Source organism: Aquarana catesbeiana, unplaced genomic scaffold (assembly GCF_042186555.1).
Source record: "Aquarana catesbeiana isolate 2022-GZ unplaced genomic scaffold, ASM4218655v1 unanchor236, whole genome shotgun sequence".
NCBI lineage: Eukaryota > Metazoa > Chordata > Amphibia > Anura > Ranidae > Aquarana > Aquarana catesbeiana.
The window spans coordinates 799,007-816,293 of NW_027362664.1; the positions used below are offsets into that span (position 1 = coordinate 799,007).

The 17,287-nt window shown below is 45.3% G+C and overlaps 3 protein-coding genes across 3 annotated transcripts in view; 1 reads left to right on the top strand and 2 right to left on the bottom strand.

The window, feature by feature from the left end:
* LOC141121964 (uncharacterized) overlaps positions 1–13,194 on the bottom strand; it is a 145,127-nt gene extending 131,933 nt beyond the window's left edge. Inside the window, exon 1 of the mRNA XM_073611740.1 lies at positions 13,112–13,194. The gene's annotated coding sequence lies outside the window, so the exon portion shown is untranslated. The remainder of the gene's footprint in view (positions 1–13,111) is intronic.
* The window catches only part of LOC141121984 (uncharacterized), a 583,368-nt gene that overhangs the window by 246,876 nt on the left and 319,205 nt on the right, over positions 1–17,287 (top strand). The window lies entirely within an intron of this gene.
* LOC141121987 (uncharacterized) overlaps positions 1–17,287 on the bottom strand; it is a 481,910-nt gene that overhangs the window by 54,668 nt on the left and 409,955 nt on the right. The window contains exons 9-10 of the mRNA XM_073611772.1: positions 3,160–3,381; positions 2,873–3,079 (exon numbers count right to left, since the gene is read on the bottom strand). Of these exons, the coding sequence (XP_073467873.1) occupies positions 2,873–3,079; positions 3,160–3,381 (429 nt within the window). The remainder of the gene's footprint in view (positions 1–2,872; positions 3,080–3,159; positions 3,382–17,287) is intronic.

Genomic DNA, 17,287 nt, shown 5'->3' on the forward strand with positions numbered 1-17,287 from the left:
TATCACTCATTGCCATCTTCCCAACACAAGAAGTCCTGCACTTCCTTATTTAGTCCATGATTTAGTCATGAATAACAGCGGGGCTGAGCCCCACCAGAGGTCAAAGAATGAGGATGGGGGAGAACAACCAAGATGTAGACTGGACTGATCCTGAAGACCATCATTGGATTGACTCCTCCCTCATTATCACTTTCTTTTTAAGGTTCCAAAGTTTGAGGATGTTATCACATTATTATCAACATGTAAAAGTCTGTGCTCCAATCAAATCATCAGATATAAAATGTCCAGCTGGTAGGAAATGGGTGCAAAAAAAAAAAAAGTCAGGAGTATGTAATGTACAACATAAGAGTATATAGTGCAGAGGTCAGGAGTATGTAATGTACAATATAAGAGTATATAGTGCAGGGGTCAGGAGTATGTAATGTACAACATAAGAGTATATAGTGCAGAGGTCAGGAGTATGTAATGTACAACATAAGAGTATATAGTGCAGAGGTCAGGACTCATAATATTGGTATTGCGCAATCAGTGAAAGCTTTCTTCCTTTTGGTAATGCTTTTCATATCTTCCCCAATCAATCATTGTGTAGTCACTTTGCTGATACACTTTATTTTTTCACAGAAGCCCTATGGGCCTTTACTCAGCCCTTATTACAACCACAGTTATTTATTTTGGGTGACATCTCTATCGATGCTCACTTCTTGTTCTCTGTTCACCCCCCGTGTTGCCGTTGTTATCGCCACCTCAGTTTCCGGGAATGATGTTCCCATAAAGCCTCCAGCTACCAATACTACCCATGTTGTTGAATACTGTAGCTTACTTATAGGTAAGAGTGTTGGGATTAAGACGTGTTTCCCCCTCTTCCTGTTATTTTAGTTACTATACTATTTGGCATTTATATTTCATTACAGACATACCTATATCACATTTACTCCTGATGAGTGGAAGTTATCCACGAAACGTGCGTAGAGCTTTCTATCAATGCATTGTCACAGCTACTATGAGTTTACTATGAGACTACCTTGAAGAATTTTGAATCTATTTTTTTACAATAACATCTATGCAATCAATCATGTCTACATGCAAGTTTGTGCTACATTTAATACATTTTTATTATATACCGTGTACTATGTATGAACACTTATATGTGTGTGTGTATATGTATTTATTTTATGTTATTTATTATATGTAATTTATTGTCCCACCTGCATTCATATGCACCATTAAATTATATATACTAATTGATTTATTTGGTTCTGGTGGTGTGCTTCATGCAAAGACCCAACCCTCCCCATTCTCCTTCCCTCCTCTCTCTTCAGTATATAGTGCAGGGGTCAGGAGTATGTAATGTACAACATAGAGCGGGGGTCAGCAACCTGTAAATCGCGATCTACCAGTAAATCATGGACAGGTGGCTTATAGATCTCGGTCAGGGTTTGCTGACCCGACATATCTGAGAATCGAACAAAGTGCAATGCAGAGGGACTCCTTGTAAAGTTAGAGCTGTAGAAGGGAGCAAGAGCCACATAAGCCGATGCCTCCTCTGTAGTGCCGGATCCTGTCCCATGAGGAGTGATAACAACTGCACCCCACCTCTTATCTTGGCTAGTGGTCTCCACAGTGGTGCCAACAGCAGGAAAGAAGAGATCTTCAGGTCAGTGTGAAGCAATACACCGGGCAGAATAGTATAGGGCTGCTTTCACACTGATGTGCTGTGGTTTACCCACACCATGGGTGAAGTGCAGTGTACCTGCAGCTTTCCTGGGGGTTTGCTGGACTTAGCCATAGACTTCTATTACATCCTGCTGTTTTGACACCCTTAACAAGTACAAGTGCTGCTACTCTGAAAAGCGATCCAAGTGTGTGTTGATAGGTGGTGAGGAGGCGATATGTTGTCTTCTCAACACCTAATTTAAACCCACGATTGCCGTTCAATGCATGCATTTGCAATGCGGTAGTCCTGCAATTAGAGGTTTAAATCCGGTGTGAGGAGGGACTTCTCCCGTGTTGTTCAGGTAGATCTCCACCTCTCTAAGGTTGCCTTTCCCTGACACAGAGTATATAATGCAAGGGATGGGAGTATGCAATGTACAATATAAATTATATAGTGTAAGGGTCAGGACTCATAATATTGGTATTCAGTATTCAGTGGTAGATTTATTTTTTACATGAGACAAGTTGCAGAGGTCCCACACCGCTGCCTCCCATCTCCTGAGACTGCACTCAGTGACTTGGTTCTGAGACTATACAGACATATCCCTCCACCCGGCACAGACAGCAGACAACAGAGCAAGTAATCCTGGGAGGATTGTTCTGTCAGAGATCTAGCCATACCCAGGTATGGGGCAGAAGACCTAAAGCACATACCCCAGGTGCCTAGATCTAGTAACATCTATGGTGAAAATGAACATTTTGCTGCCAGCTGAACCCCAGAATCTCCATAAATCCAGTCTAGATACATAAATTGTGTCTGCAGCACAGAGAAGGAAGATTATCTGAGAGAAATACAGGAATACAGGATGGTGAACACAGCTCAGGAAAGTGACCAGGGGATTACAGGCTGATATCACCCAGTCCCCACCCTACTCTGGACCAATCAGTGAGCAGTATGGGTGGAGGAATGTATTTAGTGTTAGTGGCCCACCTGTGCTGATCTCTGTAAGAGTGCCATCCTCTAGAATTAGCCTCATTATTCCATCATCCTCCATAGACTGCTGATCATCGCTCATATAAGTCTCCTCTTCTTCTTTCACCTCATCTTTGGAATCTCTCAGGTTTCCACTCTGAATATATAATAAAAATGACATTAATGGTAACAATGCAGATAATGTACAGATCCTAATGATACTATCAGTGATTGTTCCTCATCTACCTGATGATGGTGAGGGATGGTGTGATCTTCCTGTGTGGAATCCCGGGAATACAGAGGACGGGGACATCTCTCTGGTGGGTTCCTGGTATTAGGAGGCTCCATCTTATCCTTGTGTCCTTCTGAAAACTCCTCCATCACTCCATACTCCTCATCCTCCTCTTTATACTCTTCTTTAACATCAATATTATCATCCCCGAGGTTTCCACTCTGCAATGTATAATAAAACTATCATTGTAACAATCATGCTGTGTATAAATCAGAACTACCAATAATTGTCAATCATCTACCTGATGATGGTGAGGGATGGTGTGATCTTCCTGTGTGGAATCCCGGGAATACAGAGGATGAGGACATCTCTCTGGTGGGTTTCTGTAGCTGGATGACCCCACCATGGTGTCCTGGTACAGATCTTTGTGTACTTTTAGAAACTCCTCCATCACCCCATCCTCATCATCCTCCTCTTTTATCTCTTCTTTAACCTCAACTTTAGACTCTCTCAGGTTTCCACTCTGAATATATAATAAAAATGACATCAATGGTAACAATGCAGATAATGTACAGATCCTAATGATACTATCAGTGATTGTTCCTCATCTACCTGATGGTGAGGGATGGTGTGACCTTCCTGTGTGGAATCCCGGGAATACAGAGGACGGGGACATCTCTCTGGTGGGTTCCCATTACTGGATCCATCTGTAGGAAACACACACACTGACTGAATACATTGTTTCTATGTGTTTATCAGATGATGGGGGATCTAGGTGGACCCTCCGTACTGCTCTCTCCTTTACAATAAAGTCTCCTCTTACCCGGTGATGTGAGGGGCGGCTGATTGTCCATCATGACGTCCTTGTAGAGATCCTTGTGTCCTTCTAAATACTCCCACTCCTCCATGGAGAAATAGACAGTGACATCCTGACACCTTATAGGAACCTGACACACACAATGATACAGTCACCATCCAGACACATCCCTTGTCTGTTACTGGATAATGTCCCAGAATTCCCAGCACCGCTCACCTCTCCTCCATGATCTCTCTGGTGACTTCTAGAATCTTCTTTGTATTTCTCTATTCTATCAGGGAGGGAGGAGGAGGCAATGTGATGGTCATATGATCTCCAGACTTCACAGAAGGAAAACTCTAGATCTGAACACAAATAGTAAAATCAAATGATATTCCCAGAATCCTCCTCACCTCACCATTCAGGTCTCCATTTTATTAAAACCCCACTTCAGACTGAGGTATGATTTACCCACACAGGACCCCCAAACTATGCAGGTTAAAAGCTTGTAGCAGGCATTCTGACATAATTACATACAACGCAAGACCAACAGTCCTACTTTGCTAGTGAGGATGCCAAGGGTCCGCCCACATCCTAAGAGTATTAGAGAAAGAAAAAGAGCTGGATGGAGGGACATTGTGAGGAGGAGCTGTGAGGTCAGTGTGATGTCATAGGACATATAGGAGGGAGGGACATTTGGATGGGAAGATTTGAGGGATCCTCTGAGGCTCCTGTGCAGACCAAATCATTGTTCCTGGGTGTGTCCTACCTCTCCTAAACTGAAGAGTGAACTTTGACCTTTACCATATAGAAATATGTCAGGAATCTGTGAAAGTAAGCTCTCATGTGACGTGCGGAGGAATGGAGTGTAAACAGCAATTTTTTCCAGAGCTCCTAATGGTGGGGATGGATTTTGCTGAATGCTGGTGCCAAGTAGGGATGAGCCGAACACCTCCCGGTTCGGTTCGCACCAGAACCTGCACACGGACCGAAAGTTCGCGCGAACTTTAACAGATGTGGAAATACGGGGCAATTTAGGTAACAGCGATCACAGGTCAATTAGTTTCAGTATAAATCACACAAATAGGAGACATGAAGGGAACACAAAGACACTGAATTTCAAAAGAGCCAACTTCCCTAAACTACAAACCTTGCTAAAAGGCATAAATTGGGATAAAATATTAGGAACAAAGAATACAGAGGAGAGATGGGTTTGCTTTAAGAGCATATTAAATAAGGGCATTAGCCAATGTATCCCATTGGGTAATAAATTTAAAAGAGCGAACAAACATCCTGGATGGCTTAACTCCAATGTAAAAATGCATATAAAAGCAAAGGAGAAGGCCTTCAAAAAATACAAGGTTGAGGGATCATCCACAGCATTCAGAATTTATAAAGAATGCAATAAGAAATGTAAGGGTGCAATTAGGATGGCTAAGATAGAACATGAAAGACACATAGCGGAGGAGAGCAAAAAAAATCCCAAGAAATTCTTTAAGTATGTAAACAGTAAAAAAGGGAGGACAGACCATATTGGCCCCATAAAGAATGAGGAAGGACATCTGGTTACAAAGGATGGGGAGATGGCAGAGGTATTGAATTTATTCTTCTCCTCAGTATTCACGAGTGAATCGGGGGGCTTCAGTAACCAAAACTGCAGTGTTTATCCTCATGACACAACACAGGAAGCACCTACATGGTTAACAGAGGACGGAATTAAAATTAGACTTGAGAAACTTAACATTAATAAATCACCGGGACCAGATGGCTTGCATCCGAGGGTACTTAGGGAACTCAGTCAGGTGATTGCCAGACCGTTGTTCCTAATTTTTACAGACAGTCTATTGACTGGAATGGTGCCAGCTGATTGGAGAAAAGCCAATGTAGCACCAATATTTAAAAAGGGCCCAAAAAACATCCCTGGGAATTACAGACCAGTTAGCCTAACATCAATAGTATGTAAACTCTTGGAGGGGATGATAAGGGACTATATACAAGATTTTAGTAATAAGAATGATATCATTAGCAGTAATCAGCATGGATTCATGAAGAATCGTTCTTGCCAAACCAATCTATTAACCTTCTATGAGGAGGTGAGTTGCCATCTAGATAAAGGAAGGCCCGTAGACGTGGTGTATCTGGATTTTGCAAAAGCATTTGACACAGTTCCCCATAAACGTTTACTGTACAAAATAAGGTGCGTTGGCATGGACCATAGGGTGAGTACATGGATTGAAAACTGGCTACAAGGGCGTGTTCAGAGGGTGGTGATAAATGGGGAGTACTCAGAATGGTCAGGGGTGGGTAGTGGGGTCCCCCAGGGTTCTGTGCTGGGACCAATCCTATTTAATTTGTTCATAAATGACCTGGAGGATGGGATAAACAGTTCCATCTCTGTATTTGCAGACGATACTAAGCTAAGCAGGGCAATAACTTCTCCGCAGGATGTGGAAATCTTGCAAAAAGACCTGAACAAATTAATGGGGTGGGCGACTACATGGCAAATGAGGTTCAATGTAGAAAAATGTAAAATAATGCATTTGGGTGTCAAAAATATGAATGCAATCTATACACTGGGGGGAGAACCTCTGGGGGAATCTAGGATGGAAAAGGACTTGGGGGTCCTAGTGGATGATAGGCTCAGCAACGGCATGCAATGCCAAGCTGCTGCTAATAAAGCAAACAGAATATTGGCATGCATTAAAAGGGGGATCAACTGCAGAGATAAAACGATAATTCTCCCGCTCTACAAGACTCTGGTCCGCCCGCACCTGGAGTATGCTGTCCAGTTCTGGGCACCAGTCCTCAGGAGGGACGTACTGGAAATGGAGCGAGTACAAAGAAGGGCAACAAAGCTAATAAAGGGTCTGGAGGATCTTAGTTATGAGGAAAGGTTGCGAGCACTGAACTTATTCTCTCTGGAGAAGAGACGCTTGAGAGGGGATATGATTTCAATTTACAAATACTGTACTGGTGACCCCACAATAGGGATAAAACTTTTTCGCAGAAGGGAGTTTAATAAGACTCGTGGCCACTCATTGCAATTAGAGGAAAAGAGGTTTAACCTTAAACTACGTAGAGGGTTCTTTACTGTAAGAGCGGCAAGGATGTGGAATTCCCTTCCACAGGCGGTGGTCTCAGCGGGGAGCATTGATAGCTTCAAGAAACTATTAGATAATCACCTGAATGACCGCAATATACAGGGATATGTAATGTAATACTGACACATAATCACACACATAGGTTGGACTTGATGGACTTGTGTCTTTTTTCAACCTCACCTACTATGTAACTATGTAACTTTAGAACCCCATTAAAGTCTATGGGACGAGAACATTCGAAATCAAAAGTGCTAATTTGCAAGTTATTGTCCTAAAAAAGGTTTGGGGACCCGAGTCCTGCCCCAGGGGACATGTATCAATGCAAAAAAAAGTTTTAAAAACAGACATTTTTTCGGAAGCAGTGATTTTAATGATGCTTAAAGTGAAAAAAAAGTGAAATATTCCTTTAAATATCGTACCTGGGGGGTGTCTATAGTATGCCTGTAAAGTGGCACATGTTTCCCGTGCTTAGAACAGTCCCTGCACAAAATTACATTTTTAAAGGAATAAAAGTAATTTAAAACTGCTTGCGGCTTTAATGTAATGTCGGGTCCCAACAATATGGATGAAAATAAATGAGACAAACGGCATGGGTACCCCCCAGTCCATTACCAGGCCCTTTGGGTCTTGTATGGCTATTAAGGGGAACCCCCACACCCAAATTAAAAAAAGGAAAGGCGTGGGGCCCCCAGGCCCTATATACGCTGAACAGCAGTATACAGGCGGTGCAAACAAGACAGGGACTGTAGGTTTGTTGTTAAGTCGCATCTGTTTGTAATTTTGAACTGGTACATTTTTAAAGTGTAGATCCAGCCAAAAAAAATCTATTTTTAGGCTTGTAGCATTTGTTTTGCTGTCTGTGCACCTCTTCAGAAGATTTCACCTCACTTTCTGTCCCAATGACAAATGTTTTTTGGGGTTTTTAGTGAAAGAAGGATTGGTGATATAGCATCAGTGAAGAGGAGACACGTTTTTCCCAAATTAACTCTTACAGGAGATAATTTCCCTCCCTAGGGGTAGATTTCATCTCACTTCCTGTTGTCCCCTTCCGTCTTCACAGATGCTATAGTTGGAGCGCAGGAATGAGCCCTGCTGAAAAGTATTGCATCAAAAATTGTAATTATATGCCCCTGTTAAACAGGGGCTGAAAAATTGGGCCTTGGGCGCTAGTGCCACAACACTACAACCCATCACAGATACTATAGTTGGAACGCAGGAATGAGCCCTGCTGCAAAGCATTGCATCAAAAATTGTAATTACACGCTCCTGTTAAACAGTGGCAGAAAAATTGGGCCTTGGCCACTGGTGATGGTGCTCAGAACCAAAAATGTTCTTACAAGCTATCAGCATGAAAATTGAGGAGGAAGAGGATTGTGACTCAGCATAACAGGATAGTCACTTAGCATCAGCATAGGCAGTCTTGAAGGGATCTGACATTCAAAAAATAAAAAAATCAATCAGTTCCATCAGCATCAGGTGCTTGGTAGCTGGTGATCCAAGACTGATTCATTTTTATGAAGGTCAGTCGATCGACTGATTCGGTGGACAGGCACACCCTGTGATCGGTTACAAAGCCTCCAGCAGCACTGAATGTGCGTTCTGAAAGAACGCTGGATGCAGGACAGGCCAGTAGCTCAATTACATACTTTGCAAGCTCTGGCCAGTGATCCATCCTCAAGATCCAGTAATCCTGAGGATTTTCGGTGGGAAAGCTGTCCAAGTCTGATCTTGCCCCTAGGTAATCCTGCACCACGTGAATTAGACGCTGGCTATGGTTGCTGGAACCGATCAGACCTTGCGGCTGCGGACTAAAAAAATTGTCTGAATGCATCGGTCAGACGGCCGCCTTCTCCTCCGCTCCTTCTGTGATTGCCTGAAGCCTCAGCAACACGTTGTCCAGGAGGACCAGGAAATTGTAACCTCCCGGGCTCTGGAAATGCGTTGCACAAACCTTTCTGCAAGGCCTCCCAAAGATGTTTCATCCTCTGCAACGGCAAGATAAGGTCTGCAACCTTACCCTTGTAACGTGGATCAAGGAGGGTTGCCAGCCAGTGATCATCCCTCCCCCTGATACCATGAATACGAGGATTCTTCCACAGGCTTTGCAGGATCAGGGAGGCCATGCAGCGTAGGTTTGCTGAGGCATTCGGTCCAGAGTCCTCTGGGTCACTAAGGACGACATGATCCGCAGCCACCTCCTCCCAGCCACAAACAAGTCCATGGGTTTCTTCGAATTGCTACTGATGCTGAGTGCCAGGATCCACCTCCATGCTGACACAATCCTCCTCCTCGTCCTCTTCCTGTGTGATCGGCGGGCACACAGAAACACTGTCTGGATAAAGGGGGCCTTGAGAGGTAAGGAAGTCCTCCTTTTCCTCCTTCTGTTCTGCCTCAAGTGCCCTGTCCATTATTCCACGCAGAGTGTGCTCCAACAGGTGGACAAGAGGGACAGTGTCACTGATGCATGCACTGTCACTGCTCACCATCCTCGTGGCCTCCTCAAATGGTGACAGGACAGTGCATGCATCCCTGATCATAGCCCACTGGTGTGGGGAAAAAAAAAAACATGCTCCCCTGACCCTGTCCTGATGCCATAGTCGAATAGGTACTCATTGATGGCCCTCTGCTGCGTATGCAGCCGCTGCAGCATGGCCAACGTTGAGTTCCACCTGGTTGGCATGTCACAGATTAGGCGGTTCTTCGGCAGGTTAAATTCCATTTGGAGGTCAGCCAGCCGAGCACTGGCATTATATGACCAGCAGAAATGCACACAGACTTTCCTGGCCTGCCTCAGGACATCCTGTAAGCCTGGGTACCTGCCCAAGAACCTCTGTACCACCAAGTTAAGGACGTGAGCCAAACAGGGCACATGTGTCAGTTGTCCCTGTCTGAGGGCAGAGAGGAGGTTGGCGCCATTGTCGACAACCACCATACCTGCCTTAAGCTGGCGTGGCGTCAACCACCTCTGAACCTGCCCCTGCAGAGCTGACAGAATCTCTGCCCCAGTGTGGCTCCTGTCCCCCAAGCACACCAGCTCAAGCACCACATGGCATCTTTTTGCCTGCGTGCTTGCGTAGCCCCTTGAACGCCTACGGAGCACCGCTGGTTCCGAGGACAAATCAGCACAGGAAGAGGCTATGGAGGAAGAAGAGAAGGGGGTGGAGGAGAAAGGTGTGGAAGAATCACCACTAGTAGAATTTTGGAGGCGTGGTGGCGGAATAACCTCCAGCACTACTGCACCCTGTCCTGCATCATTCCCAGCTGCCAGAAGAGTCACCCAGTGTGCGGTGAAAGGTAGGTAACGTCCCTGTCCATGCCTGCTGGACCATGAGTCAGCGGTAATATGCACCTTACCACTGACCGCCCTGTCCAGCGAGGCCAAGACATAACCTTTCACATGTCGGTAGAGAGCTTGAATCGCCTTCCATGAGAAAAAGTGGTGTTTGGGAACCTGCCACAGAGGAACCGAACATTCCACAAACTCACGGAAGGGGGCAGAGTCTACCAACTGAAAAGGCAGCAGTTGAAGTGCTAGCAATTTACCCAAGCTAGCATTCAACCGCTGGGCATGTGGATGGCTGGGAGCGAACTTGTTTCTGCGGTGCAGCAGCTGGGGCAGGGAAATTTGCCTGGTACAATCTGATGTAGGTGTACCGATAGCAGATTACCAGCAAGTAATTGGCTGTGACACACCTAATTCTACACCTTCATTCCTCTCAGTGCAGGTCTCAGAGAGGACTGAAGGTATAGTGGGGTTTGAGATCCCAGCTGATAAGGAGCAAGGAGAGGTCCTCTTTGTTCTTTGGTGTGGGTCTTTTAGGTACGCTTGCCAACGAACTGCATGGCAGGTCGACATATGTCTGGTCAAGCATGTGGTACCCAAGCGGGTGATGTTTTGGCCACACGAGATACTCTTGAGACATATGTTGCAAATAGCAGCGGTGGGATCTGATGCACTCGTCTCAAAAAAGGCCCACACCAAAGATCTTTTGGAATAACGCACAGAGACAGCAGCGCCCTGCACATGCGGTGCTCTGCAGTGTGATGCAGTCAGTGTGCTGCCCTTAAGCTGGCCCCTGGAGGGCAACCTGCCTCGTTGGAGATGTGCCTCCTCCTCCTCCTATCAGGCACCCATGTGGAATCAGTGATCTCATCATCCCCTCCCTCCTCATCACTGGAGCAAAGCTGGCAGTATGCTGCAGCTGGGGGAACATGACTGCCAGATTGCTGTCCTTCTTGGGCACCTCCTCTCTCTGGGCTCACGTTACTGCCTTCCTCTAGCTGGGTACCATCATCGGAGCCTTCAAAACGCTGGGCATCCTCCTGGAGCATGTACCCAACACTGTGGTCAAACAGTTCGGAGGACTCCTTGGGAGGATATGGTGGGGCTAGGGATGGAGTGACTGATGCCATTGAGCCGAGGGAAGAGGGCGCATTGGCAGCTGCTTTGCCAGACAAAGTACCCTGAGCCTGGGTGGGAGAGGATGAGGACGGCTTGGTCATCCACTCTACCAAGTCTTCCGCATGTTGCGGCTCAACACGGCCAGCTGCTGAAAAAAAGGACAAGTGTGTCCCACAGCCAAGTGCTGATGAGGATGCACCTTCTCCATGACCAGCACTGTTGCCTCTAGACACAGAGCCTGCTTGCCCTCTTTTATTGGCTTGAGACTGTCTGCCTCTCCTTGTTGGCCTTCCAGACATACTAATGGCCTGCAGTGTGATGTAGCTGCACAAAGCTGGGATGTATATATATACTGATACCGCAGCTAGCAGAATCAACTGCCTGCCTGTAGTATTATTAGTATGAGAACACCAGCAATTGTGTTCAAGTAGCTTTAGGTGCACACTGTCAGAGGACACAGTACACTAACTGTAAATACTGCAGCTGCCTGCCTGTGGTATTAATAGGATCAGAAGAACAACAGGAATTGTCTTTAGGTAGCTTTAGGTGCACACTGTGCAGAGGACGCACTACACTAACTTGTAAATACTGCAGCTGCCTGCGGTACTGTACTAATAGGATCAGAAGAACACCACTAATTTTCCTCAGGTAGCTTTAGGTGCACACTGTGCAGAGGATGCACTACACTAACTTGTAAATACTGTAGCTGCCTGCCTGTGGTATTAATAGAATCAGAACAACAGCACTTGTCTTCAGCTAGCTTTAGGTGCACACTGTGTAGAGGACGCACTACACTAACTTGTAAATACTACAGCTGCCTGCGGCACTAATAGGATCAGAAGAACACCACCAATTTTCTTCAGGTAGCTGTAAATACTGTAAAAACACCTGCCTGTCATTAGGAAGAGAATAACAGGAACGGATCTAGCTAAACTGAATACAGTGCATATATATATGCACACAATACACTGTAAGTGCAGCTAACTGACTCGCCTGCCTACTCTAACTTAAATCAAATGACACTGTCTCTCTCAACGCCGGAACACACTACACAGGGCCGACCTGCAGCCTTATATAGTGTGGGGCGTGTACTAAACCCTAAAGGCCAATTACGGCTCTCTGTACAGACGGCGCTGTGATTGGCCAAGCATGCGGGTCATAGTGCATGCTTGGCCAATCATCAGCCAGCAAGGCACTGCGATGCCGCAGTGAATTATGGGCCGTGACGGCCAATATCGTTCGCAATTCGACGAACGGTCGAACATGGGTTCGACTCGAACTCGAAGCTCTTCCCTAGTGCCAAGTTTCCACCCCCCAGGATCACTGCAGGTGTGGAGAAAAGCTGTGTAAGAGGATATGGAGGAGAGATGAGGAGGAGATCCAGGAATCAGGATAAAGGTCAGGACAAGCAACAGACGAGCGCATCCAAGAGATGAAGCCGGGGTCACTACACAGAAAATCAATCCAAGGAAACAACAGGCAGGACGAGGAATAGCAAGAAGGAGCTCAGAGACAAATGAGAATATTGCTCAGCCAATGGGAGATGATCTCAGCATGACTTACATAATGAAGGAGATGAGGGGGAGGGGAGGAAGTCACTTATGGTGACCATAGAGACATGGAAATTCAGCTGGTTCAGCAGGGATCGGTCACATTTCCATCCATGTGTGGTCACTGCCGGATAAAAGTCACTCCATCAGCGGCTGCAGCCAATAGCTTCATCACTGATCTGTGTATTCTGAGAGCGGAGGAGCGCCCCCCATTGTCAGAATACAATAGTGCAGCGGGGAGGATTCCCCCATCCCCCTCCAATGTGTGGATGGGGGAATCACTTCAGTTTTTTCCTCTCATCCCGCTGGATGAACGATAAAACTGAACCATGTATGGCCAGATTTGGAAGGAAGATATACTAATCATCAACTGATCCCCCTGAAGGGGTTAATCTACATATTACCTCCTCTGCCGCCAGATCCTGCAGTGTCTTCTCTCTGCGTCTTTCTAAATGCAACTTATTGTGTGAATCTGACATCACTTCCTGTCTGTATTCCATAGAGACTTCCTGTCTGGGTAGAGGTGAGATCACCATCTTGTGGAGCTCAGAGGAACTGCAGCTGAAGAAACGTCTCGTAGTGTGAACACTGCCTTGTGCTGTGTGTGTATACCTCCCAACTCTTTGAGATGGGAGTAAGGGACACCTATTAGCAAATGTAGATAGGCATAGGACACACACCCTGCCACGCCCCCTTAAAGGAGAATTATACAAAAAAAAATTAGTTAAACCCACAAGTGCTTTATTTTTACCACTAATATTACTTTATATTGGCTTTTGAAGTTTACAAATGCAGCAATTTAGTAATTGGATGAAAGATTTAGCACTGGGAAACACTTTTTGAAAGATAAAAAGTGCATTTTATATACATTTATATAGATACGACCAAAATGAGGGACAAATGAGGAGAAAAGAGGGACAGAGGGACATTGTTCCAAATCAGGGACAGTCCCTCAAAAACAGGAACAGTTGGGAGGTATGTGTATTTACTGTATATCCTTCCCCTTCCTCTCCTCCCGGAGTGTGTATGAAGAGGCGGAGCTCTGAGTGTGTATGAAGAGGAGGAGCTCTGAGTGTGTAAGAAGAGGCGGAGCTCTGAGTGTATATGAAGAGGCGGAGCTCTGAGTGTGTATGAAGAGGCGGAGCTCTGAGTGTGTATGAAGAGGCGGAGCTCTGAGTGTGTATGAAGAGGCGGAGCTCTGAGTGTTTATGAAGAGGCGGAGCTCTGAGTGTGTATGAAGAGGCAGAGCTCTGAGTGTGTATGAAGAGGCGGAGCTCTGAGTGTTTATGAAGAGGCGGAGCTCTGAGTGTGTATGAAGAGGCGGAGCTCTGAGTGTGTATGAAGAGGAGGAGCTCTGAGTGTGTATGGAGAGGCGGAGCCCTGAGTGTGTATGAAGAGGAGGAGCTCTGAGTGTGTATGAAGAGGCGGAGCTCTGAGTGTGTATGAAGAGGCGGAGCTCTGAGTGTGTATGAAGAGGCGGAGCCCTGAGTGTGTATGAAGAGGAGGAGCTCTGAGTGTGTATGAAGAGGCGGAGCTCTGAGTGTGTATGAAGAGGCGGAGCTCTGAGTGTGTATGAAGAGGCGGAGCTCCTGCTGGAACAGCGGTCGGAGGAGGAGTCTAGGAGGGAGATGACAGAAAGCTCAGCAGACTCTCAGGAGTGAGCGAGGAGGATCCAGTTCCTTTGCCATCGGAGGTGAGGAGAGTGTGAAGGATGTTGGTGACTCTGGTAGATGAAAAGCTGGGAGTCATATTGCTCTGGTGAGTGGGGAAGCACTACTAAGGGGGCGCCCTCACCATCACGTGTGTAAGAGGTGGAAGAAGGCGTGGCTACACTACAGCTGGCACAGTTTGGAGCACCGAGAACTTTACACCTTATCAACTTTTCATTGATTGGTGGATTTGTTTATATTTTTTTAAACTAAGTTAATTGAAATAGATGCAAGGTGGAAGCAGTGGACTTGTAGAGAACACTATATTGAGCACAAAATATTGTATGATTACATTATTTTTTCAAAGGTTTCTACTTTAATATAGCAGCAAACATTATGAGATTAATGAAGTAGGTGCAAAGTGGAAGCAGTGGATCTGCAGGGAACAGCATCTTGAGCACAAGGCACTTTATGTTGTATATGAATTTGCACATGGATCAGTTTACTTCATTTATTTAATAAACACCATAAGATGAATGAAGTAGGTGTAAAGTGGAAGCAGTAGATCCACAGAGAATATTATTTGAGCCCCTAGCACTTTATATATGAATGTATCCACATATTTTAGTGTATTTGTGATCATTTATGTGCACACACAATAGGACAGCGCTGTGACTAGGGATGAGCTTCGAGTTCGAGTCCAACACATGTTCGACTCGAACATCGCGTGCTCCACCGTTCATCCAATTACGAACGATATGGGCCATTCGCTCCAAATTCGTGTGGCGCGTCACGGCCCATAATTCACTGCGGCATCGCAGTGCATTGCTGTCTGATGATTGGCCAAGCATGCACTATGACCTGCATGCTTGGCCAATCACAGCGCCGTCTGTACAGAGAGCCGTAATTGGCCAAAGCCAGGGAGGTTTTGGCCAATTATGGCTCAGGGGGTTTAGTACACGCCCCACACTATATAAGGCCGTCTGCACGGGGGCCCTGTGTAGTGTGTTCCGGCGTTGAGAGAGAGATAGACAGAGAGACAGTGTCATTTGATTTAAGTTAGATAGAGTAGGCAGGCGAGTCAGTTAGCTGCACTTACAGTGTATTGTGTATATATATATATATATATATATATATATATATATATATATATATATATATATATATATATATATCCTAGGTGTTGTGTGTATATATATATATATATATATATATATATATATATATATATATATATATATACACACTGTATTCAGTTTAGCTAGATCCGTTCCTGTTATTCTCTTCCTACTGACAGGCAGGCAGGTGTTTTTACAGTATTTACAGCTACCTGAAGAAAATTGGTGGTGTTCTTCTGATCCTATTAGTCGTATTAGCTACAGTATTTACAGTTAGTGTAGTGCGTCCTCTGCACAGTGTGCACCTAAAGCTACCTAAAGAAAATTGGTGGTGTTCTTCTGATCCTATTGGTCCTATTAGCTACAGTATTTACAGTTAGTGTACTGCCTCCTCTGCACAGTGTGCACCTAAAGCTACCTGAAGACAATTGGTGTTCTTCTGATCCTATTAGTACCGCAGGCAGCTGTAGTATTTACAAGTTAGTGTACTGCCTCCTCTGCACAGTGTGCACCTAAAGCTACCTAAAGGAAATTGGTGGTGTTCTTCTGATCCTATTAGTACCGCAGGCAGCTGTAGTATTTACAAGTTAGTGTAGTCCGTCCTCTGCACAGTGTGCACCTAAAGCTACCTGAAGACAATTGGTGGTGTTCTTCTGATCCTATTAGTCCTATTAGCTACAGTATTTACAGTTAGTGTAGTGCAGCCTCTGCACAGTGTGCACCTAAAGCTACCTGAAGAAAATTGGTGGTGTTCTTCTGATCCTATTAGTACCGCAGGCAGCTGTAGTATTTACAAGTGTAGCGCCCACCTGTTTAGGTGAGTGCTAAAATAGAGAGTTAGGTGTAGAATTAGGCCAAAATAGCCAGTGTTTTACCCTGCGGTGTAAGCTGGTGGGTTTAATTGGCATGGGAGGTTTACTAGAGTAGAGGAGGGTTTGACCCCTTGCACTTTGCTTGAGCAGTTTCCTCTATTTTTCCATGTTTTGACTTGAAGGATGGGAGGAATACAAGTTAGAGTGACAGGTAGTTTCTGGAAGACTGCTCTGGACCAATCATTAATTTGTTTGGGCAGAGGCGGGACTTCTATAAAAGGTTTGGTCACATGCTTCCTGGGGGTTCTTGATGCATGGGAGTTTGAGAGATCCAGGAGGAAGGATGTAGTTCGGGTACAGCTTTGGTGCTCTCCCCTGTGGGGGAGGGGGAAGCATGCTATAGAGGAGAGATGCAGGTGGAGAAGAGACTGCAGGAGATTCTTTATGGGACAGTCGCTATACTGACACAAAAAGGGGACTGGGAGAGGACTTTTCTATGTGCTTCATGGATGGTCGCTCGGCAACACATGTGAGTGTAACCCAGGGGAACAGTGCTTCTAAAGACTTTATAGGGATTAGTGTGCGGGTTCAGGAGAACAGGGCTGGGCCTTAGAGAACTAATACCCTAGAGGAATCCAAAAGTCATCTCCTGAACTTTATTCAAGTATCGTTCATGGAGTTAAACCAGAAGTACTGTGCAGTCAGGAAGTGGTGGCTAACAGGAGGAAGGAAAGATGCATTACATTATGAGAATTCATGCCAGATAGAAGCTTTACTAATGAAGGTTTTGTTTATTCTGGATTCAAAGTTGTATTTCTCATCACTCAAAACACTGAAAAGTTATTCAGAGTGACTTTCCGGTGCAATGCAGCATTTAACATGGAACCGCAATAAAGATGTACATAGTTCAACTGTTTAATGACTGTCTGCGTGTCATGTCTTTTGAGGGAAAGGGGGTAATGGAAGGCACTTCAGGGAAGAACAAACTTTTAGCCACTCCT